Consider the following 25,495-nt stretch of genomic DNA (forward strand, 5'->3'; position numbering starts at 1 on the left):
TGAATAATAAACGCAGCACATATTTTAAACAGTGTTTCCAGCATGGTATTAAAAACATTCATTTTTAACAGCTTATGGATTTGACTGGCTTTGAACTCTAAGTTTGCATTGTTCTAAATTAGGATTTTTAGGACTATTCAGGGTACTTACAGGGAAGAAAACCAAGGGGTGGAGATTGGCAAAAATGACACACACATTTTACACTAATTAGAGTAATCAGTATATTCTCAGTCTGTGTTGACAGACATCTGGGTGGGTTGCACTGGCCCTGTTTAGTAAGGATAGTTTATCACCACCATGAGTTGTCTGTCAAAAGCTAGTCTATGTCTGGTGCCTCCAGTTGCCAGAAATAGCAATAATTAGTATAGGGAGGGAAAAGAGAAACATGTCCAACTGCTGGTAGGCCATCCATAGAGGCCTCTCCTGCTTTTTTTTTTTTTATTTGTTTGTGTGTGTAATACTTCAGGTACCCCTTACAGAGAAAGTTCTGGTGTACGTGGTGTGTAATCCAGTGTTCTGGTACTGTGAAATTGGGTGAGAAATTTATCTGATATCTTAACAGGCCACACACAGTTTCTTCAAATAACTGAACATTCAGAATGTGTATGAAACACTGCGAAGGAGCTGAGATTAGAGTGGGATTGCATGTATTCACAGATTTGATCAAGTCTTAAAACAACGTCAATAGCTACTTTGCAATCTTACACTTTACATTGCAATAAAGAGATTAAAACATGTTTAGAGTGTATATACTACTTTTCATACAATGAAACAAAAGGATATTCAGTTCCACTTTATACTGGGTGTCTTCTACTACTATGTAGCTACTAACATTAAAATACAGTGCATTCAGAATGTATTCAGACACCTTCACATCAATCTACACTCCTTACCCCAAAATGAAAAAGCAAAAAACTGATTTTTGATAACTTTGCAAATTTATTAATAATGAAAAACTGAAATATCACATTGACATAAGTATTCAGACCCTTTGCTATGACACTAAGAAATTTAGCTCCGGTGCATCCCATTTCTCTGGATCATCTTTGAGATGTTTCTACACTTTGATCGGAGTCCACCTGTGGCAAATTCAATTGACTGGACATGATTTGGAAAGGCACACACCTGTTTATATAAGGTCTCATAGCTGAAAATGCATATCGGAGCAAAAACCAAGTTATGAGGTCAAAGGAACTGCTTGCAGAGCTCAGAGACCGAATTGTGTCGAGGCACAGATCCGGGGAAGGCTACATAAAAATGCACTGAAGTTTCCCAAGAACACAGGGGCCTTCAAAATTTTTAAATGGGAGTTTAGAACAACCACGACTCTTCCTAGTTCTGGCCGCCCAGCCACACTGAGCAATCAGGGGAGAGGGGCCTTGGTAAGAGAGGTCACCAAGAAGCCGATGGTCGCTCTGGTTGAGCTCCAGAGATCATGTGTGGAGATGGAAGAAACTTGCAGAAAGACAACCATCACTGCAACACATCACTGATCTGGGCTTTATGGCAGAGTGGCCAGACAGAAGCCTCTCCTCAGTGCAAGACACATTAAAAAAAAGCACCTAAAGGACTCTCAGACTGTGAGAAACAAGATTCTCTGGTCTGATGAAATGAAGTTTGAATTATTTGGCCTCAATTCCAAGCGTCATGTCTAGAGGAAACCAGGCACCGCTCATCACCTGCGCAATACCATCCCAATGGTGAAGCATGGTGGTGGTAGCATCATGCTGTGGTGGTGTTTTTCAGTGGCAGGGACTGGGGAACTGGTCAGGGTTGAAGGAAAGCTGAACACCGCAAAATACAGAGAAATCCTTAATGAAAACCTGGTCCAGAGCACTCAGGACCTCAGACTGGGCTGAAAGTTCACCTTCCAACAGGACAATGACCCCAAGCACACAGCCAAGACAACGCAATTGAGTGGTTTAGGGACAACTCTATGAATGTCCTTGAGTGGCCCAGCAAGAGCCCGGACTTTAACTCAATTGAACATCTCTGGAGAGACCTGAAAATGGCTGTCCACCAACAATCCTCATCCAACTCAACAGAGCTTGAGAGGATCGGCAGAGAAGAATGGCAGAAAATTCCCAAATACAGATGTGCAAAGCTTGTCGCATCATACCCAAAAAGACTTGAGGCTGTAATCGCTGCCAGAGTACTTAAACTAAGTACTGAATTAAGGTTCTGAATAATTAGTGGGCCTGGGTAGCTCAGTGGTAAAATATGCTGGCTACCACCCCTGGAGTTCGCTAGCTCACTAGTTCGAACCCAGGGCGTGCTGAGTGACTCCAGCCAGGTCTCCTAAGCAACCAAATTGGCCCGGTTGCTAGGGAGGGTAGAGTCACATGGGGTAAACTCCTCGTGGTCACTATAATGTGGTTTGTTCTCAGTTGGGCGCGTGGCGAGTTGTGCGTGGATGCCGCGGTGGATGGCGTGAAGCCTCCACACACGCTATGTCTCTGTGGCAATGCACTCAACAAGCCACGTGATAAGATGCGCGGGTTGATGGTCTCAGATGCGGAGGCAACTGGGATTTGTCCTCTGCCACCCGGACCAAGGCGAATCACTACGTGACCACGAGGACTTAAAAGCACATTGGGAATTGGGCATTCCAAATTGGGAGAAAAAGGAAAAAAAGGTTCTGAATAATTGTCAATGTGATATTTCAGTTTTTTCTTTTTAGTAAATTTGCAGTTATCAAAAATCTGATTTTTGCTTTGTCATTATGGGGTATGGATTGTAGATTTGATGTGAACCATTTTTTCATTTTTAAGCATTTTAACATAAGGCTGCAAAATAAAATGTGAAAAAAAAAAAGGGGTCTGAATACTTTCTGAATGCACTGTACATACAATATATTTATTATGTAACTACATGTTGTTCTGCAAAATTCTAACAAGATTCACATTTGCTGCTACTGAGGTAGAGCTACGGGTAAGTTTAGATTAGGGTTAGTGGGGTTGGCGTAGTAACTGTAAATATGTGCACATTAATTGTTATTACAATGCAGCAACATGTATGTACATAGTAAGTACATTGTATCAAATTCTTAAGTACATAGTAGTTAAACCAAATATAAAGTGGTTCTGGATATTTCATAATGGCATCATAAAGCACTGACTCATTCTCAAATTCTTAGATTTTGTGGAGATTTGGCCCTGAAAAGCAGCTACACTTTTGAAAACCTGTTAAATTGAGTTTGAACTAGAACATTCCAACAACAGCACAACACAACAAGGATGATGCTTTAATCAGGTTCCAATCTGTAAGGAGGGTGAAGTCACACACACACACACACACACACACACAGACATACGTTATCCATAATCTCTGTCATCCTATATAAACCCACCCCAGCTTCAGGTCTACAAATACCCAAAACAGACATGCCCTTGCCAAAGAGGACAGCAAGGCAACACACATCCACAAGAAGAAACAGGGAAGGACTGTCATACAACTCCTAAAGAAACATCATTTCAAAATAATTCACTGAGAAGGTAAATATCAGAACCAAAACACTTCAATTAAATTGTGAATTTTGTTCTTTTTATGCAACCTAGAAACATTTTATTTTATTTACTTTGAGCAGTTTATCATAAAATATTAAAATACATTTCAAAAGTATTTGTCTGCTGTTGTACCCTCAGATGATGTGCTGCAGGTGTTTGCTGCTCATTCTGGTTGTCTACTTAATGGACGAACTATGTGCTTTCGTGACACCGGACAGACTACGAATAAAAAGAGTAAATATCACTTTAATTATATGCTTAATGACTTCTCATCTATATGGACTATATGTTCATAGTGTATATTTACAAGCCATGTTATTTCTTACATGTCAAACAGTAGGCCTACAATTTGTATTCGTTTTTTGACACTTCCTATATTTAATCAGTAACACTTTACAATAAGGTTCCATTTGTTAACATGAACTAAAAATAAACAATAATAATTGAGTATTTATTAATCTTAATGTTAATTTCAGCATAAAGTAGTAATAGCTACATTTGTTTTTGTTGACATTAATGCACTATGAACTAACATTAACAATGCATAATTGTATTTATTAACTAACATTAACAAAGATGATAAATTCCATAGAAATAAAGTTAATTGTTTGTTCATGATTCCTAATGCATTAACTAATATTAACGAATGGAACCTTATTGTGAAATGTTACTATATAATGCAAGAATCTAGTCCTGTGTTTGACAATTCTATTTCTGACAATCCTCTGCAGAGCAATCACAGGTTGGATCAGATGTCACCACACAAGCTCTCTGATCTGGCAGACTTGTTCCCAGGAAACTAATGGGAAATGACTCAGGACTGGGAACCCAACCCGGCCCAGTCTCCTGCTTTCTTTTCCCCTATGGAACACATCAACATGCAACTACCAAACAGCAACCGTCACAACAAGGATAAGCGGTAAGTAGGGTTGTTGAGCTGTTGACTTTTACACATTTTACAACTTGTCATTAAAATGTAGTTAGAATATCTACATTTTATTGATATTTATCTACTTCTAAAATTCTTTAAAACAGCATTTCTCCTAGGTACACCTGGACACATTTTTCTTGGTTGGCAGATGGGATGTTCCAAGCTTCTTGGAGAATTCACCACAGTTCTTCTATTTAGGTTGTTTCAATTGCTTTATCTCCATTTAATCCCAGACTGACATGATGTTCAGTGGGGGGGTCTATGGGGGCCATGACATCTGTTGCAGATCACCCTGTTCTTCTATTCTAATAATTTCTATTTACAAAAGTAATTTTTGGGAGTCTAACACTTATATTTCATATTGACACACTAAAGCTGAAGATATAATTAACAATCTTAAGACAAATGCTTTTGTGAAACATCTTTTGCACAGTACTGTATATGTCAATGTGTAAAGTGATTTTCTTTTCATGTGTCACTCCTAGTCCTCCATAACAGCCAATATATCATGTGATCAAATGCATTTACACAATCTTTACCTCACTATAGGCGAAGGATCACTGCTCCTCTGGACCCCATTAGCAGCTCACACTTGTCTGGCAGGAGCAGAAAGGTACGAGCATTAACTTTTTCAACTGCTGAAAACCACACAGGCTGAGATACATGCAATTGAACCAGACAGACAACATAAATCCCATCACTACTCTCAAGATCTTTCTTTTTTGTATCAGGAGGAACCTGGAGAGTTTAAGGAATATGATGCAGAGTGATCAAGATTACTTAAACCCTTAAAAAGTAGTTTAATACATTGTATTGTTTGGGTCCATTTTCACTTTTGTTTCTATTAAGTTACTGCATCTCAGGTCTATGTACTGTGACTTATTTATTTGTATTTATGATTTTCAATTATCATCTTAGCATCTTCTAACGGGATGTAAATTGACAGGCACTGTACCTGTGTTGCTGCAAAATAAAATGTACAAAATACTTCCATCTGGTCAAATGTTTTTCAGTTCATTTTAAATCACAAAAACACTGAGTTAGATTATGAAAATAAGACATTTGAAGCCCTGTAAATAAGTTTTATTTCTCTAGGTAAAGAACTATCAGATTATAAAAAAAAAAAAATGATATACCATTTGCTTTGCTTTTCTCTTCACTTTCACATATGTACACTTCTCAAAATCTGCAATATTTACAGAATGAAACGTGAGGCAAGAGAGGTCTGGCTTTTGGGGAAGAAGCCCCCCCCCCCGTCACAAAGAAACTACAAATCAAATATTCAAACAATAGTCTCCAAACTAATTCAAATGAAAGAGCTTGTAGCATAAATGAGTACTCTGCACCAAATCTCAGCAACTAAAACCCACAAACACTTCTTGAAAGCAATAATTACAACCATTTAATTTGGGGACAGCTTCAACAGCTTCAGTAAAGCACAGCTTCTTAATCTAGCCTTCACTTGAGCATTAAACAAAACTGAAATTTTACAAGTCAACTTAACACATCCAAAACAAAAATTAGAACACCATGTTGTGCAAGTAATTGAAGACTAAAAAAACTGATAGCTTCCTCGACAAAGTACATGAGTCAACTGTACATAACCAATTGATTTAGAAATTATTAATGTTCAGACTAGTAAATTACATGAGTGTTTGTCTTCAGACAAAGGCATGTGGCCCAATAAAAAAAAATAAAAATTATCAAATGGACAGTTCACTAAGAAATTACGTATTTTACATTTTTCAAATAACTGAGTGATAACACAAACTCTATCATATCACTTTGGCAAAATCATAACACATTTTTAAATATTCCTTTTATTAATCAACAAAGTTCCTGTTTTTTGTATAGTTTTACTCAAGATTTTCTTTTTTAATTAAATCCCAGCAAGATGTGCTCAGAATAACATAACACAGTAGACAACTGTGGAAGCTGTAGGGTGGATGTCCCACTTAGTGCCACTTATCAAAACATGCAAGCTAATTATACCAAACACCAAAAAATTTGAGTTGACAAAGGATATTTTACAATTGATTGCTCTGCTGGAGTTGTTACTCAGGACATTTCAGCCAAATAGCATGCAGATTAAACAGGGTACTAACTCGCTAAGAGACCAATTCAAAACATTATTTCTCAGTGAACTGTCCCTGTAATGGAGAGCTTTGACTGCAAAATATGTAGGGAGCAACTAGTCCCAAGGGAGGGATATCAAACAGGTGTCAAATTAAAAAAAAAAAAAAGACTGGAAACATTCAAAGCTTTGAGGAAATGAGCACCCTCATTTAAGTGTCTTTTTTGTGACTTGACCGTCGAAAGTCTCTGCATTTGTGGCAGTTAAATATGTCGGGCACATTAGACTTCTTAATTTTGGCGCAAGAGAGGTGCACCCACACATTGCACTGACTACATTCAATCATGGGCCGTCCTGCAAAAGGTTTACCACAGTAACAGGTGATCAAGTCCCACGAATCGTCCCCTGTAAGAAAAGAGTTTTTTTTTTTTGGTAAACTTTTTTTAAAATTAATTGTAAATTCATATTGAAGTAAATAAAGACTGACAGGTCACGATTCCTATAAGCATAAAGTTAGGTATCATTCTGACAATCTAAAAATTAATCTTGAAATGTATTAAAGGGTTAGTTCCACCAAAAATGCAAATTATGTAATCATTTACTCAACCTCATGACATTCCAGACCCATATGACTTGACTTCCTACGTGGAACACAAATTCTGCTGAGAAATTCTGAAAAATGTTGACACTGCTTTTTTTTTTCCTTCCATACAATAAAAGTGAATTGTGACTGAAGGCCTGTTCACAACAAACCAGTTTTATCGGTGTGATTGTTCATTTCGAACAAGCTTTTGAATGGGATCAAATGGATTCTGATGGCGCTATTCACACGGGGTCTGACAAATCGTCCACCGACAATCCGAAGGTTTTTACGGGGTGTTCAGATTTTTTTTTTTCCTTCCGACTGTAATGAAAACTGATTGACCAATGAGATGAGCTTTTTGTCAATCGATGCAGCTGCTCAATCCAGCTTGTTAGTGGTGCTAATCAACTGGCAAATACAGGCATTGGACGTGCAGCTGATACACACCCCTGAAAATGATACACTTAAAAATAATTGCAGTTCAAGAACCCTTTGTACTGCAAACAATTCTGTTTCTGAAAGACTGCTTATGTTTTGTTTTTTTTTGTCTTAATGTACATTAATATGTTTATTATTGTGCCTGTTACTTTCTCACGGCATCAAAAACACCAGCGAGGTTTGGCAATTCGTTTTCTTTTTAGATAACAACAAACACGAGTCCATGGGTGTAGTCCAGAGCATCAGTGTAAAATTCTGCATAAGCATATTAACATCTTCCCATTTTCCAAATCCAACTACTTGCACATTATTTACTCTGAATTTAATTCCAAATTTTATTTTATTTATCACACATTATTATTTGCACATATACAGTGAAATTCTTTTTTTCACATATCCCAGCTAAGCTGGGGTCAGAGTGCAGGGTCAGCCATGATACGCGCCCCTGGAGCAGATGGGGTCAAGGGCCTTGCTCAAGGGCTCAATGGTGGCATCATGGTGGTGTTGGGGCTTGAACCCCCGACCATCTAGTCAGTAACCCAGAGCCTTAACCGCCAAGCCACCACTGCCCCTAAAATGCAGCTACATTAAAGAAATAGTTCACTCAAAAAATAATTTAATTTCCTGAAGTCACAAAATGTAAAGGCGTGTTCAGACCAAATCCATGACGAATTAGCAAGATGAACTGCAGACGCAAGGTCTTTTCACACTGAGATTGAAATGAATAAAATGAAAAACTATTTCAACCCTGTACAGTACAGTAATGCTGTTACTGTTCTACAAACCTATTTATTCTTGTTTACTGCACCGACACCGACCTTTAAGTGCTGTCAATGCATGAGATTAATATATTTAACATGGTTAAAGCAGTTATTTACCTATGTTGGCATAACTGTTCTTTCCATGTGTTGGAAAGTGAGTAAAGAGCGCTGTTGATTAATATAAATCCTGACTCCCATGTCTTTATATTTGCACATGTATTTAGCTAAAAGTATATTCCAAACGAACTGCCAAACCCAGCTTCTCTTTTTAATACATGAATAATATAACACAAGGTACAGTGATACAAATACATCTGGAATAATCTACATTAAGTAAAAACAGATATAGTATAAAATATAATGCACCAGAACATTAAAATACTAGAAAGGAAATACTGGTTCACTGTCTTTTCTTTTAATTATTGCATATTTGTACTGAATTCAAAGTTTCTTGTGCATGACGAGCAAATGAGCAACCTTACAGGAATATCCTGTCATTAAAAAAGCAGTGAGGTTCGGCAACCTTTTTATGCAATATTTTATGATGAGCTTAGTCCAAATGAATTGCATTAATACATAAAGACAAAAGACCAGGGTATATTAAAAAAAATTCGGGCTTGGTGTGAATAGGCCTTGAGTTGTTATTCACTTATAAGTGAATTAAGTATGACACACCCAGGGCTGGGGGGATATGGGCAAAAAATTATTTAAAAAATTCATATCGTTCGATAACAATATTTATCAGGATATACATTTCATACTGTGATGAGGAAGAGGCTGTGGCCAGGCCGTGATGGAGCACGGCCGGCGCTGAATCAGCTGATCAGCGGGAGAGCGAGATAAGGGGCAGCCAGAGACGCCGGTTCGAGAGAGAGATGCACACGCCCGCATTGTGCGTCTCTGTTTATGTTTTATGTTGTTTTAAGTTCATTTATGTCATTAAACCTTTATGTCGACTGTTCAGCTGGTTCCCGCCACCTCCTTGCCTGTCTGTTTATCTGTTACAGCGGTGCCGGAACCCGGGAGGGAGGAGGGATGCGCTGTCACGGAGTCCTCGCCACTGGCATCCGCCAGGAAGGGGAGAAGCGGTTCTGTCCGCCAGGGGCCAGAGGACTTCCTTCCGTCCGCTGGGGGAGGAGCAAGCTGGCGTCCACCAGAGGGCAGAGGAGCGGTTGAGGACCAGGCGACAGCACATCTGGGAGCTGGTGAGCAAGTTCTTCTCTCTCTCTCTCTCCTCTCTGTGTCTCCGCTCGCCCTTTTCCTCTCCCTACGCCTCCACTCGTCTCTCCCTCCAGGTTCGCAGGAGGCGGGGTGGACCACCGGCTGACAGAACGGCCGGAAGGGCAGCGTCTCCCCTCTGGAGATGGGGGGAGGAGCTAGTCAGACCTGTGGTGCCCCTGTCCCTGAATCGGGCAGGGGAGGAGTGTGACGAGGAGGGCGTGGCCATTTATATCATTAAACCTTTATGTTGACTGTCCAGCCGGTTCCCGCCCATCTGTTTATCTGTTACACATACCATTAATGGGGGCAGAACTGCATTCCACTGGTTTGTTAGACCTCAAGAAACAAGTAAACTCCAGAGGGTAAGCTACCTTTTAAAGTACAATCAGATTAGGATTTAATCTTACATAAGGTGTGTGACCTCTTTTCGATTCAATTTAGACAATTTCATCATCTTCAGCAGATGTTTGACTCCACAGAAACACTTTCTTTCACTCCACAATCCAGCTCAGCAGGGGGCAGTAATGCACCATAAACTGGATTGCCAACCACCAATAAACATCACAAGGATAAGAACAAATCCTTTCTTGCCTGTGACAGCTATGGATCATAAAAAAAAACTAACTAAATAGTACATAAACAGCAATTGTGTTGATGTTGGAGATGTCGTTGTGTTAAATTGATATCTGTATTGCATTGTCAGTGCTGTCTTGTTTGGTACACAACGAAATCATATCAGCCGGATAACTAGCTGCTACAGAGCTTCATCTGGCCTCATTGCCGGTTTCCATGACAGTGATATTATTTTTTGCCCAGCCCTAGCCACATCCATACCAAATATGGTGACTACAGCTCAGATTTGACATCATGAAGTTTGGTCAAGAGACAAGCAAGAACATCAATAACTTTAAACCTCATTGGTTCCTCCTTGTATCGTGATATCAAACTTGTGCCGTAGTCCCTAAATTTGATTTGGGTGCCACATACTCAGCTCATCAATGATTTGACTTCTGAAAGAATAGCAAATTAAATTTTGGTCTGTTTTGATACCTTTATTGTGGTTTACTGCAGAGTCTCTATTTATTTTAATTATATGACAACAAGCCGTGTTAAAGTCTTTTTTTAAATGTTTCCTTTTGTGTTCCACATTTAAAAGAAAGTCATACATGTTTGGAGCGACATTAGGTTGATTAAATAATTACAGTATTTTCATTTTTTCATAAATTATTCCTTTAAGCACACCTGTTCACATCTTCATCAGATCGCAATCTAAATAAAGCCACTCACCTGACTCCACCATTATATCTTCATCCGCTATCCAAGTCTCTCCTTCACTGGAGCTCATTTCTGCTTCTCTGGTGGCCTCCTCCGTCTCTTCTTTCAACAGTGCTGTACCCTGGGCTTGTAGCCTGTGCTCAGCCCCTGCTCCCTGGCTCGAGTGCTCCTCACCATGGCCGAGACCAGTCTCAGAGTCTGACTCGCTGTGGGCAGAGCTCTTAAGCTTCTTTAGTGCTTTGGGCTGTTTGGGGTTTTTACTGCGCTTGATCCTCGCACGTTTCTCGCCACCACTGCTACAGTGGTCACCAACACCCAAACCTAGAGAAAGGCGCTTCAGCTTCTTGTCCTTTTTGCGCTCAGCTTTGTTGGATACCTGGCTCTCATAGATAGAGTCTTTTAAACACATTTTGTCAACCATGGTGCTGTCAGAAGGTAATCGGCGCATGCCCTTGTTACTCTTATTGGCACGGGCCTTGTGAACAAAGGTGTGGATGGTATGCAAGTTCGATGTGCCATGACTCCAGGTGGCAGTCATGTTAGAACTTGCTTCACCTAAAATGCTTCCTTCACCTGAAGCACCAGAGCTGTTTGGAGAACTGGACGATGCTGGCGACCATGGTCTTTCCTATAGACAGAGGCAGGCACAAAATCTCACTCTGGACAGATCTGACAATTTTTGGTCAACAACAAAGCTATTACTGACATTTAGGAATACTACATTAAAGCCCAAACTATACTTCGGTTAGACGCAAATGCTAATTTTGTCATCAGCAGGGTGCTCAGGCACTTAACGCGTACGGCCCAATTTTTCTAAATGTGCGTACTCTGAATGAGCAGTATGTGCATGCGTTTGTAATTATTTGCACTAATTAGTGGGTCCACAGGGTGGCAATACTCACAACTGAACCATTGCTTTCACCAGGAAGTGCATGATGATGTAATTGCTGGTAAACAACAAGAGATGAAGATGCAAACAATAACAGTGGATGTGAACGTCAATTGCGCGTATGTGAGGAGGTCTGGAGATACCTGCATTTGTATACCTCAAGTCTGAACAACTATAAAGACATCTTTATGGATCTAAACTCCTGAAGAGAAATAGTCCAGTATCTCATAGCAGTCATAGTGCGCATGCACCAACCGCCGTGTATGCGTTCACAGTCAAATGGAGTATACTTGAAAGGCTATTAGACTGTAAACATACGTTAAGGGTTCGCATCAAAACCAAAGTATACTTTGGGTTTAAAGCCCTAGGTATACTTTCATTTTGACGGCAACTGTCAGCGTCTGCGTACAGTCGAACGTGAGCCTGTCAAAGTATACTACATATAACTGTGCGTGCATACACAGGTGGTTGGTGCATGCATGCTACAACTGTTATGAGCCACCAGACTTTCTCTTCAGGAGTTTAGACCCATAAAGATGTCTTTATATTCGTTCAGACTCGTGTTATACAAATGCAGGTATCTCCAGACCTCCTCAGATATGCGCTCTTGACTTGAACATCAGCTGTTGTTTTTACCTTCATCTCCTGTACCATGTATCACAAAAAAAGCTGAACAAATTCTGGATTCCAGGATTGGTTTTAGTTTGATAAAACTCACCAAATCCAATCAGACTTCATTAGGGTTAAGTGGTATCAAGACGCTCATTACCAACTTCATCGATTCAGAGTTTGATCCCAAGGTTATTAGTTCACAGGCGCGCTCACATGAATGAAGTGAACAGCCAATTGCGAGCGAGACAGCGTGAGTCACGTCTTGCGAGAAAGTCGGCGAGATTTACTTCTCCACTGAAGATGTTTATGAAAATTATGATAAATTATACAAATTTAAAGTTATAACACAGCACAAGATGATGTTAAAAAAATATGATCAATCAAATCACATTCACACAACACGAATGATGACTATATCATGAATAACTATAATACATTCTCACACAACAAGAACATTCAGGCTAGTCATTTTAAGTTTCATATCTTGATTTGAAATGTAAAAAATTTAAATTAAAAGCTTTAGTATTAATTTACTAACTTAATATCTTTTAATACTATAGACATTAATACACTATTGAATAATAAAAATGTGAGCAATTGGAAAATGACTGATGGTATGCACTAATAAAGACTTATTTTTTCTTTCTTTTGGGAGTCAATAACCCCATTTGTCGTGCACTTTGATTTTTTTTACTTTGCAGACTGTTTTACATTCACAAACAGCTATATAACACACTACATGAAAGGTAATATTTGAAAATCATAATAGGTGTTCTTTAAACTTATCTAGCTAGCTGCTTAATCTTGCTTTGTGACATAGGCACTGATGTTTAGTAGCGATTTCATCTTCTAGCGCTTCTTCGTGACAGCAATGGCTCAAATGTGAGCGTTGCAACCTTGTGAACCAACTAATTAGTGCAAATAATGCCAGGCGCATGTGCATTCTGCCTTTTCAAAGGGTACTCGTGCACTCTGCTGATGACGAGATTTGCATCATGCGTCCTGTCTGACCAAAGTATACTTTGGGCTTAAGACTAACCCAGGGCTAAGGAGGATATTCAGAGGTAAATGAACATCAGCACTAATCCATCAAGGAAAATATGTAAATCATCACAGTGAAAACTTAGATGGAAACGTAAATGTTTATTTAAATATAAAACCACATGTAAATGTAAAAACAAGACACCGTTCTTACCTCCTTTGGAGAAGGGATGTAACCTGCATATGCAAGAACAAAACTGCAAAATTTGTTGAAGTCCTCTACTGTCCTCTTTCTTCGCTCTGATGGCTAAACATGAACATAATGAATTAGCAGGCATTATGACAAACACTGCCATCTGTAGGGTAAAGGTCGTATTTCCTTGTTTGACTTACCAGAGCCTCTGCTTTGCACTTCAGTAATGAATCTGTAGGAGAAAAAGGGGGGAAAGAATGACATTTTTGTGTGGATTTACAACTGGTTCAATTGCTCTGGTCAGATAAACGCTGCACTTCGAGTCTTTTCCTTGTTTTCTGTCGTACAAACCATACAGAAAGGTCGTTTTCGACAGTATGCTGACGCGCTAACTATGCTATCACTCCCGACACCCTGCTGTTTGAAGCATACAATTCAATTGCGCAGGGGCACCATTTTACATCCACACACACACACACACCTCGACCGACTTTAACTGTGGAGAAAACTAAACTAATTAAATAAGAGCGGGATGTTAAAATAGCGATAAAGGCGAGAAGGCACCGCCGCATGTGGTTTATGGATTATTCTCGACGTCGACACTGATCAGGTTGACTTCACTGCCTTGAAATCTCGTCCAAAGCATTTCTGGTTGATTACATTTTAAAAGCTGACGACAAGACAGGCGAAGAAGTGTTCGAGGAATGGACACTCAACATTTTGGTAATCTACTTACCGCGGCATAACAAGCGTATAACAAAGACTTGCAGTCAGGCAGAGAAATGCTTCCACGCTAAGCAGTTACCCGCTTTAAAACAGCAACATATTTGCTTTAAAGCAGGGTATTAAAACTACCGTAGTGCAGCTGAAATGTATATTCATTTAAAATACTTTACGCAGGCAACTGGTTAAAATGATCACTGGTGAACTTCGACAATGCGCAACGCTGCGTAACTGCGGTTTCGTCCATTCGGGCGTTAAATCATTTGAACTAATGACGGTGGTCGAACTCCTTTTTAATCATTTTAACGAGTTGCTGAAATTGGAATGACCACAATCGAACATATTTTGGCCCGGCCGGCATCAAGATTAACAATTTCACTTCATTACACAAAGCTTCTCAGCTAATCCGTATATGATCTAGTGTAGAGAAGCTAGCATAATCAACGCGGTCTTCTAAAATCACGAGTACTTCTTCATCGCCACAAACAAAATCACAAAGTGACTGGCAATAAATCAAGGTTATTAAAGAAATAAGTGTGCTGAACCACAAAGTATCTCGAGTTGCTGCAGAAATAAAGCTCTTAGCAGGCTAGCTGACTCTGCTAAATCGGAACGATGATGGGTGTTGCCTATCACAACAGGTTTAAAGTTGGAATGTTTTATTTATTGGCCTTAGGGGTTTCCTTACCTTGGTGCTCGGACATTATTTCAAGCATTGTCGCCTAATAAACTCAGTCCTCTTCACTTGCGATGACACTGAGCAGCGTCTATGTTCGCCCGGCTAGGGCTCAGCAAGCCTCGGCTGACTAGTTGAAGTCTAGTTAGCTGGGCATCAGAAAGATATAAACGACGAATGAACTTCGTGTTCTTACGTTTATATGATTTACTAACTGGTCGAAGAAAATGAAGCTGGGTTCGAAGTCTCTGGAAAGATTAATAAACTTACATTTGGCCAGCAAATAGCGTTGCGAAAACAATCCAGCTGGCAGTTCAATTACCTAACGAACCACCAAGTAAAAGACAGCCAACGGTAAAACCCCGGATCCAGCATTTTTATTATTATTTTCGTTTAAAAAGAATAATAGTTGCATAAATTGTACGGCTGCGCAATTATACTAATTTAAAAAAACGGCCAAAGTTCACAAAAAAAAAAAAAAGAAGACGCCTGCGTGTCGCCTCTGTAAAGTCGTCGATGTCAAACTGCCTCAAGAACCCCCTAGTGGTCAAATTGCCGCTGTTACGTACAAGTAGTTTATTAAGGGTTCATGGTACATGTAGTTCAGCTTATGAGATCAGCGGGCAGGTCGGCATTGACAAAAAGTAACAAATAAACAACAAATCCCATGACTCATTGCGCTGATCGGTGGTCCGCTGTGTTCATGGGAAATTGAGTTTATCAGTTTAATCTCCTAATGCTTGCGCATTTACAAAACGAATCAACATTTTTGAACTGTAATCTTTCTATGCATTTTAATAACAACTCAATAATCAACAATTAATCAATAAGAGCAGTTTTACTATTCATTTCGGTTGCCAGTGACGTTTTACCATTGAACCGAAACCAGTGGAAGGCCAAAATAGCTTTTGCAAATAGATGAAAAGTGCCTCAAAAAATCTATTGCTCTGTTAAATCCCAGAATATTTTGGCTCACTGGAGAAACTGGCCAACTAAATAAAAACTTTTATTTATATCTGCAAAACTCTACCAGTTGGTCTCTGACTTAGAGACAACCTCCACTCAGTAATCAGTTCAAGGAATATTCCGGGTTCAATACAAGTTAAGCTTAACTGACAGCATATGTGGACTAATCCTGATTACCACAAAAGTTTATTTTGACTTGCCCTTTCTTTCTTTCTTTTTTCTTTAAAAAAAAAAAAAAAAAAAAAAAAAAAAAAACATTATCTGTGTTGGAGTAAGGCACTTACAATGGAAGTGAATGGTGCCCTTTTTTGAGGGTTAAAAGGCAGAAATGTGAAGATTATAAGTTTATAAAAGCACTTTAATTCTTCTAATTCTTCTTCTGTTAAAACTCATGCATTATTTCAGTGGTTCTCAACCTTTTTTTGATGAATGCCCCCATATTTCATTCCCTTACCCCTGCCCCCCCTCCCCCCACCCCAGAAAAGGAGGGACAAGTCGGAATAATTGTTTGTAGTAATCAACATTATGCCACAAATGCTGTTGATTGAGTGTAACTAGTATTGAACCCAGAAATGCTGGAATATTCCATTAAAGGTGCACTCAGTAATTTTTTTCTCCATTAAAAAAGTTTAACTCCTAAAGACGTGAATTGTAATTTTGCAATATATGTAGGAATTCGTGACCACTCACATTAAAATAAATACTCCAGTCATATCAGTAACCTTATAAAAGCTGTTTTATTCTACATGGAGAGGGTCTGCATATGGGGGCTTCCATGTTAGAGTCACATGACCTGCCGAATACTACTCGCTTAATCTCCGTAACCGTCTTGTTATTTGACACTTTCACTCATTGATTAAAGTAATCATGGCTGAGTGTGAACACTAAGTTTCTACAATGGCATTTGGTGCATCCAATCCGCTAGGTGTCAGTGTAAGTCCAAGATGACCCAAAGACAGAGTGTCGTGAAAGGGACAGTGTAAAAACCCGCGCCTTATTATCCAACCAAAAACGCGTGTGATTGGTTCATTCTCATCTGCGATGACAAAAGTAACAGGTACTGTATGATAGCGCAGTTGAATTCCTACCTAGCGTTCATAAGCACTGTTAAAAACCAGAGTAGTAGAGTTAACAAAAGAAGACGGCTGTGTAGACGTGGCCTTTGCTCATAAAATTGATATGTTTTGATTTTTGAATACAGAACAAATACACTTTTAAATCTTAGGTAGTTTCCAAATATAATTTGGAGATGATGCTCAATGTTAGAGTTAGCTTTCTGAGCCAACAAGCGCCCCCTTAGGAGATCATTTTTTAATCATCATATAATGAAGACTAAAAGGCCACTCTATTGATTTAAGTTATTTGACCAAACCCTGAACAACGCTAGATCCACGGCAGTTTCCACCTTGAATTGCATCACAGTGTGTATACTGTACTGCCTTGACAAGGCACTGCACTGATATAACCAACAAGCACAAGGCTAACAAGAGTAAGAGGTCTTGAAGAAGATATGTCCGAGAAGGACCCTAAATCATCTCAGAACCTGACTGTTGTGGTGAGTAATTGATTTCCACTGAGGTATAATGCTAGCTAGATCTTGCTCTTGTATGCTATTGAATCTCGCTCACTTCACTAATCAAAGTGAATTATATTTATATTTGTGTGTGTTTGTTTAGTGTTTGATATGCCTTTCATCAGGCATCATTCAGTAAGCTTTTTCTTGAACTCTTAACAATTCCCAAAACAGATTTATTTAGAATATAGAATGTGATTCGAATATTAAATGACAGATTAGATTACAATACAGATGGAACTAATTGTGGTTTCTGCAGTTCAGTGTTAGCTGCAGTACTATGTAACTGGCGTGACTTCACAGTGTTGAGAGGGTTCCCTTGTTACTATGGTTTCAGTTCCGCGCGTGGGCGGGGATCATGCCCTTAAACTGCTGTTTTACTCATGTGTGGGCAGCCCACATGTTTCTAGAAATATTTATTTTAGAATAGATATGTTATATGGTGCTATTAATAAAAATAAAAAAATACAAAAAATTATTACATTTGTGAACTTTTAATCAGATTGCTTGTTTAACTCTAAAAAGTGTATTTTCTGTTCAATTCAGGTACAGGCCTTACTGCAGCATATGCACGACAAATTCCAGACTATGTCAGACCAGATTATTGGGAGAAATATCCTTATGCATGTTTGTTTATTTTGATCAGAATCTGTTTATATCAATTACCTAATTTTGTAACCATTACAATTGATTGAAATCCACTAGCTGTTTCTTGGTAGAATGTACACAGTTCAAACTCACAGACTGATTATCCACCTTATTCTTGGGGGTCTTTCTGGGGAAATGGATGTGGGATGAACTTCCGCCAAAAGTCGTTCTGTAGCATTTGCTAATGTAGGCAGCAGTCATTTAGACCCTGTTTTCAGCTGGTATTAGGATGTGATTCTGATGATACGATGACAAGTGATCAGCAGGGCTGTAGCAAGGAATTCTGGGCCCCATGAATATATATTGCTCTGGACCCCTTACCTATTAAAATAATACAGTTTTTAATTTGTTATGGTCCACCCTGGACCTTTGGGCCCCTAGAATCGATACCAACTTCCACCCTACTAGCTACTGCTCTGGTGATCAGCACTATATACAGGTGTAAATGGTGTGCAAAACGTTTTGTGATCGATTCACAAAAAACACATACGGAGGTAGTCAAAAACGCATTTGAAACACTGTAAACACTGTCCGGGATGCAGCGAAGTGCCACTCCTTATCTGTCAATCAACCGCTGCGCTAAATCAAGAGTTTAAACTGTTCATGATTCTGGTGACACATGGCTTTAAAAGGAAATAACTGTCCGGTCGGAAAAAAATTGAAAAAGAGATGAAAAATTGACATGTACGAGATCTTTACAGATCTTCAGTGTCTTCGTGTGCACTTACAGTAGAAGAAATTAGAGCTGTACCTGGTGCGCAATTTTTCCAAGCAATGGATTCTTGAAGAACAGTACTTAAGGAAACACATTCATTGGTACCTTTTGTGACATTTTTCCGGTTTATTAATTTATGATGTTGTGATGCTATATGTCACAAGTGCTCACAGGAGATGCATTTGTGTGACAAACAGCGATGTGTCTCGTCTGAACACATGTGATCGGATCACCCGAGATACATCTTAATACTGTGATGATGTGCATTAATTACAATACATGTTGTTCTTCAAGAATCCAGTAGATGGCAGTGTTACAGCAAATGTTACAATTGGTTTGAGAAACAGACATACAAGACCAACATGTAATGTGCGATCAGTCAATAAACAGATTCATGTTGAGATGTGAGACAAAAAGTGAGTCATTTTATTTTGAATCATTGAACAAAACAAATACCAGCTATAAACAAGGTCTTAGTGAGTATTGTATTATGTTTTGCTCAAGTCGTTTCGGCTAGAAAATTTTACGATGTCCTTATGGGATAACGTGCAGTTCGTGGATCTACATACATCCTAAGGCCACTTCTTTAAATCGTCCTCCCAAACCTCTATTAAAGATGGAACGGCTATCCATATATTGTCCTTATTAAGCTCCGTAAGGCTGTGCTCACACATCTGGATGTGTGAATGAAAGATCAACACCGCAACGAAAAAATAAATGAACGTATGATGCAACTACAACTGTGTTTACTTCTTAGCGGAAGTACCTCCCACATTTCGCACAAAGCATCACGGGGCGTAGGAATAAGGTGGATAAGGAGATGGTTTATTCTAAATGGACAATTTCATTTCATTTTCTCCTTAATCCAAATACTTGATGAGATGAGCACGCGAATCGATGACCTGGAAAAGAACATCTCTGACCTCATGACTCAGGCAGGTGTGGAGGAGATTGAGGAGGAGATCAAAGTCACTGAGACCTCTGGAACAGCTTAAAGTCAATGGCCAACACCATCTTAGTAAGTGTATGTGGAGCTATTTCTACTTTTAACATGCCTGTCTTCCAAGGTATTCCAGTTTCAATTCAGAGAACACTTTTAATTTTTCACTTTTTAATTTTACAGAATATGCATTTGAAATCACATTTGGATGCATATGCCTGCACATAAATTCACTGTGGCACAGTACTTAAGGAAACACATTAATTGGTACCTTTTTTAACTAAGGCATTATTTAAATAATATTGGATTGACTGACCATGGCAATATTTCCTTAGTTTAGCAAAGACTTTTGGTAAACATATCCATATTCCCATAAGAGAGAAACTATACATATTAAATGCTTAATCTGCTAAAAGTGAATTTTGTCAATGTTTAAGAGTAAGCTGTTGTAGCTTATAGATGGCCTCAGAGGTAACAGACATTAAGTAAAAGCCACGAAATTCCAATTTTGATTTCATGGGGTCTTTAAGCGTACGTTATTGCACTTTGTCTTTGTATGTATTATTTTGTCTTTAGTATAGCAGTTTTAGCATGTCCTAGGGAAGAGTATTGCAAATTGCTACTACATTGCAAAACACGAAACCCACATTTGACTATCATTAAAACTTGAATACCATGTTGTAATGCAAAGCCTGTAAGTTAACCTGAAAGTAGTTAATCTTGAACTAAAGGAACATTTTTAAGTTTATTTTTTTGTTTGAATTAAGGTATTTTTAAGGTGTTTTAAGGTAAAGGAATGGCCAAATATCCACCCATATAATGGATATAGTTAAATGGAGTAAAACCACATATTCTAATGTTTTATGGTATCTTACTGACTTGTTTAATATTTACTACTATATGTTTCTCTTTCAGACTGCCAAGGAACACACTGAGGACCTTAAACTGCAGTGACAACATTTTAAATGAAATGTTAATAAATCATTTTATATTTAAGTAGAGGAAGATTTCTCTCAAAAAAAAAAAAAAATGTAAATATTTACTTAACCACACGTTGTTCCAAATCTGTATGCTATTAATTTTTCTGTGGAATACAGTGAGGATAATGTTTAAAGAATCTTCACGTAGCTCTTTTCCATACAATTTATTGGACGATTTATGGAGGCCATGTCTGTCAAGCCCCATAAAGAGAAAATAATCACAGTAAAAGCACCATACTGTAAATGTTCTCTATACAACTCATTTCCTATATTCCAAGTCTGCCATACGATAAATTTGTCCAAGGAACATGCTGAAATTTAAGTTACTCGCAGGAAATGTTCCCCCCTGCAGAATCTCTGAAACTGGATTTTATTCATTTATTTTGTCCATTTTCATTTTGTATTTGGAGCCGGATAGACCTGGTCACTAACTGTTGTTTGTGAATGAGCTCCATGAAGATTCTTCAAAAAGTATCATTTTTTTGTTCTAAGGAGTAAATACTGACAGAATTCTTTTATATTTTTGTGAACTAATCCTTTAAGTAAAAATGGTGCTTACCTACACTACTGTTCAAAAGTTTGGGGTCACTTGCTTGAAATGTTTCTCATGATCTTAAAAATCTTTTGATCTGAAGGCGTATGCTTAAATGTTTGAAATTAGTTTTGTAGACAAAAATATAATTGTGCAACTATATTAATTTATTTCATTATAAAACTAAAAAAAATTTGTTTTATTTTTTTTTAATGGATGACTTGGACCAAATAATTAAGAAAAGTAGCCATTAAGTGCCCAACATAGATGGGAACTCCTTCAATACTGTTTAAAAAGCATCCCCGGGTGATACCTCAAGAAGTTGGTTGAGAAAATGTCAAGAGTACATGTCTGCAAATTCTAGGCAAAGGGTGACTACTTTGAAGATGCTAAAATATAACACAGCTTTGATTTATTTTGGATTTGTTTAGTCACAACATAATTCCCATAGTTCCATTTATGTTATTCCATAGTTTTAATGACTTTACTATTATTCTAAAATGTGAAAAACACGGTAGTGTATGTGGTCTTTGTGTACAGATTGTATTACATATTGTTAACATAATGGACAGAAGACCAAGATAATACAAATATTTTTTGTATTTATTCATCGTAATGAGAATCGTGTGAAACCATGTGGTTCCTGCATGTTTTGCTGATTATTAAAGCCCTTTCACAAATGTCTGTTTTTCTGCTTTCAGTTTGTGACAACAGCAGATTACTCTCAAACCAAGTTTGGAAAAGTAAAGCTGATCTTTAAGCCAAAAAAGCTAATCTATTTTAATTCATTTACTGACATTTTTAACTTTAATAGCTAGGTTGTTTTTAGTGCTAAGTGTTTTTAGTCTAAATTGTGATGTTTTTAATGTATGTTAATGAAAAACTAATGCACTTCTCAATTAAGAATTTCAAATAGATGTGTACTGAAGATTGTGTGTTTGTATGTTTATATTGGTCTAGTACATGCTGTATTGTACATTTTTATTAGCGAGTTATAACCGAGTCATATGGACCCAATTCAAGATGGTTCTTTGTGATAACTGAGTACTTTCTTGTGTACTTCAGCTTTTTCCAGAGAGCACAATCCAGTTTAGAACATATTTTTTGCCCTATTTTGAGGGCCTTAAGCAGATTTTCAAATGGGGCCCTCCTTCAGGTACGCCTAACCAAATACACCCAACATCAATAACTAGGCAAGTGTAAAATTGTGCAAGTAATCAAGTCAATTTATTCAAAAGTATAAATCTTAAAAATACAAAACTATCAAGTGTAGTTTATTCCCTCCCTATCTGAACCAAACCCTTTTCTGCACTGCCCAACCTTCAGTAAGCCCCCTGAACCTGGCGAAGACACCTCGTTTACTTTCAATTATATCACACTCTCCTTCGACACTTTATTTACACCTTTTGTGTTCAATTTTATTACAAATAAATGATGGCTAGTGGCATACAGCCATTGTCTATCTTTGCTTGCATGGGATAGATGTTGGGAGAAGGGAAATTGGCAAAAGGCTCGAACTTAGGTTGCCCACACTGAACATTGCCACACTAGTTCTCAGATATGCAAATGTCAAAATAATAAACTTATGTCTCCATGCCTTTTCTTCAACGGTTCTTTCATATTTTTTCATAGTTTGTGGTTCTATCGGACTATTAGCAAATAAACTATTGCATATAGCCGGGCTGTGTGGCCAGTGCTATTGACACTAAGTGCAAATAATTAGTCTATACCGAACCAGTGATCATGGGGCCCTATGCAGCCGCTTATTATGTAGGGCCGGCACTGCTTAGTAGTTATAATTTAAGCACTGGATCCATATGGTTTTTCCTCTGATAGGTGCAGCTGGAGGTTGCTTGATAAAAGTCAAGGAGAGTAGCTTTAGTTGAAAGGATAATGTAAGGATGAATGACTGAATAGTTTAGCCCTTTGAAATGCATTATACTGATTTTGTATTTCCTCACTTTGACTATGTTTTGAAAAGCATATTGGAATACTACTATTTCTGCAGTATGCATATTGTACATATTGTATGTCGATTTTCTGTAAGCATCAAATATTCAGATGACCTACTACATTTGCCAAAATGTGTAGTGTACAACAGGGCACGCTGCATAAAATACTGTATACATACAATTCAATGCAATTGACTTGACTTTTCATTACCATGTGACAAATTAACCAGAAATAATACTAGCTGTGATTTTTAACAACTTATTGATTCATTATTTGATTGTACTCACATTTTTAGACATTTTTACACAAAAAGACAATGCAAATGCAAAGTAGACTACCCATTTCTTAATTTTCAAGATAATAACTTGGTCACCCGCTAAATTAAACATGCAGAATGAGGTTATGTGACAACAATGTTTAAAACCTTTAACGTTGCATAATGCATTCTTTTTACATTCTATTTAAAATAAAATAGTAGGCAATTTATTTTGTGCATACTCTACAGTATGCAAAAATTAGTATGCTGGCATTCCTTTCTGAACATAGCCGGTCGCAATGAAGTTGTCTTCTGTTTATTTTTTGTCTCTCTTGACCAGAACTAAGTGGAAAAATGGCCAGATATCAAGTCATGTAATTGAACTGGCTTGTCCTGTTATTTTTATTTTATTTTTTTTTAAAAAAAGCTAAATATTGCTGGTATAAATTGAATTAAATGTGTGTAAAAGAACTTAAGTCGATCAAGCCAAGTAGAAATCAATGGAAGGCTTGAACTTTTTTGAGAATATTAAGGAGTCATTATTTTTATTTTTATGTTGGCCTGTCCATTTTATTAAGTAATGAGCTTAAATAATAACACACAAAAATCATTAAGGATATCATCAATCTTTCTTCAGATAGCACATGACCCATTTTGATGGCCCAAAATCTTAACAGAACAGAAATATTAGCTGAATGTTGTCTTCACTGTAACTAGTTTTATGAGATCAGAACTTTCTAAAGTACAGCATTTGTGCTTTAAAATGATAAGTAAAATGAGTAAGATAAGTGTAAATACTTTGTTCAAAGACCTTTAGGTTTGGTGTACAATTCATAAAGATATGTAAATGTGACGAGGAGGAGGGCGGGGCCGGCCCCCAGTCGGGCTAATCAGACGAGCCGGATGCGGCAGTTCGAGAGAGAGAGAGCCATACCCAGCTGCTGTGTGTGTTTATTTTTGTGTCTTTTTAAGTTTTCATTAAACATTATTTTGACTGGTCAGCCGATTCCCGCCTCCTCCTTGCCCATTTTAAACCCTGTTACAGTAAAATTTCAATTGCACTGCCATTGTCCAACACATGTCATATTCTTATTTAACAGTTTTCAATACTTGAAATGATATACATTTCATTTGTGAGAAATTAGTTGTATTTTGTCATTTGATTGCTGGAACTTTGTAGAGGTCCTCAGAGCGACAACAGTTTGTTTTATGGCTTAGTATTTGGGGATTTTGTTATAGCTCTTTTTTGTTATTCTATTTATATGCATTGCAGACAGACAAACACTTGCAGACAGTTTATAAGATCAACATTACAGAATGTCAAACAGTCATGGCTGAGATTATCATGAGTAAAATTTATGTCAAAATCACGCTAAAGACAGGTCCCAACAAAGAAAAACAAAACAAAAACATCAGTCATATCCACTTGGTGGAGCTGTTTTGTTATTGAACATTTATACTACAGTCATAGCACCTTTGGACTCTAGTTCAGGATGTACACTACCTTTCAAAAGTTTGGGGTCACTTGCCTGAAATGTTTCTCATGATCTTAAAAATCTTTTGATCTGAAGGCGTATGCTTAAATGTTTGAAATTAGTTTTGTAGACAAAAATATAATTGTGCCACCATATTAATTTATTTCATTACAAAACTAAAATGTTATTTATATATATATATATATATATATATATATATATATATATATATATATATATAGTTTTTAAAATGGATGACTTGGACCGAATAATTAAGTAAAGCAGCCACTAAGTGCCCAACATAGATGGCATCCCAGGGTGATACCTCAAGAAGTTGGTTGAGAAAATGTCAAGAGTACATGTCTGCAAATTCTAGGCAAAGTGTGGCCACTTTGGAGATGCTAAACTATAACACAGTTTTGATTTATTTTGGATTATTTTAGTCACAACATAATTCCCATAGTTCCATTTCCATTATTCCATAGTTGTGATGACTTTACTATTATTCTAAAATGTGAAAACAAAAATATATATATAAAAAAATAAATAAAAATAAAGAATGAGTAAGTGACCCTAAACTTTTGAACGGTAGTG

General features: G+C 37.7%; 2 protein-coding genes across 6 annotated transcripts; one reads left to right on the forward strand and one right to left on the reverse strand.

The window, feature by feature from the left end:
- Nucleotides 1-3,124: 3,124 nt before the first annotated feature.
- LOC127411812 (PHD finger protein 23B-like) lies at nt 3,125-15,401 on the reverse strand. 4 transcript variants are annotated; one of them, XR_007892349.1, is made up of 8 exons: nt 14,876-15,401; nt 13,665-13,696; nt 13,486-13,578; nt 10,802-11,417; nt 6,881-6,916; nt 4,977-5,033; nt 3,639-3,725; nt 3,125-3,260 (listed from the first exon to the last, which is right to left on the reverse strand). XR_007892349.1 is itself a non-coding variant. In XM_051647632.1 (7 exons), exons 1-6 carry the CDS (start codon nt 14,901-14,903, stop codon nt 4,981-4,983), a joined length of 858 nt encoding a protein of 285 aa, XP_051503592.1. In that variant the 5' UTR covers nt 14,904-15,401; the 3' UTR covers nt 3,492-3,725; nt 4,977-4,980. The 4 variants fall into 4 exon arrangements, 3 of the variants coding, with proteins under 3 accessions (XP_051503592.1, XP_051503585.1, XP_051503575.1); XM_051647632.1 differs by lacking the exon at nt 3,125-3,260 and having other exon boundaries at nt 3,492-3,725; XM_051647625.1 differs by lacking the exons at nt 3,125-3,260; nt 3,639-3,725; nt 4,977-5,033 and having other exon boundaries at nt 5,660-6,916; nt 14,876-15,012; nt 15,134-15,400.
- A 1,730-nt stretch (nt 15,402-17,131) lies between these two features.
- Nucleotides 17,132-21,901, forward strand: LOC127455656 (heat shock factor-binding protein 1-like). Of its 2 annotated transcripts, none has more exons than XM_051723694.1 (4): nt 17,132-17,384; nt 17,949-18,015; nt 19,639-19,789; nt 20,621-21,901. In XM_051723694.1, exons 1-3 carry the CDS (start codon nt 17,340-17,342, stop codon nt 19,758-19,760), a joined length of 234 nt encoding a protein of 77 aa, XP_051579654.1. In that variant the 5' UTR covers nt 17,132-17,339; the 3' UTR covers nt 19,761-19,789; nt 20,621-21,901. The 2 variants fall into 2 exon arrangements, with proteins under 2 accessions (XP_051579654.1, XP_051579645.1); XM_051723685.1 differs by having other exon boundaries at nt 17,143-17,384; nt 19,639-19,783.
- Nucleotides 21,902-25,495: the final 3,594 nt, after the last annotated feature.

Source organism: Myxocyprinus asiaticus, chromosome 2, assembly GCF_019703515.2.
Source record: "Myxocyprinus asiaticus isolate MX2 ecotype Aquarium Trade chromosome 2, UBuf_Myxa_2, whole genome shotgun sequence".
Taxonomy (NCBI): Eukaryota; Metazoa; Chordata; class Actinopteri; order Cypriniformes; family Catostomidae; genus Myxocyprinus; species Myxocyprinus asiaticus.

Coding starts and splice junctions, on each gene's coding strand:
- LOC127411812 (XM_051647625.1), bottom strand. CDS start 14,903: ATGCTTGAAATAATGTCCGAGCACCAAG. Junction 13,579..13,664: donor AGTGCAAAGCAGAGGCTCTG/GTAAGTCAAACA, acceptor GTTCATGTTTAG/CCATCAGAGCGAAGAAAGAG. Junction 11,418..13,485: donor ACATCCCTTCTCCAAAGGAG/GTAAGAACGGTG, acceptor CTCTGTCTATAG/GAAAGACCATGGTCGCCAGC.
- LOC127455656 (XM_051723694.1), top strand. CDS start 17,340: ATGTCCGAGAAGGACCCTAAATCATCTCAGAACCTGACTGTTGTG. Junction 17,385..17,948: donor CTCAGAACCTGACTGTTGTG/GTGAGTAATTGA, acceptor TGTTCAATTCAG/GTACAGGCCTTACTGCAGCA. Junction 18,016..19,638: donor AGACCAGATTATTGGGAGAA/ATATCCTTATGC, acceptor TAATCCAAATAC/TTGATGAGATGAGCACGCGA.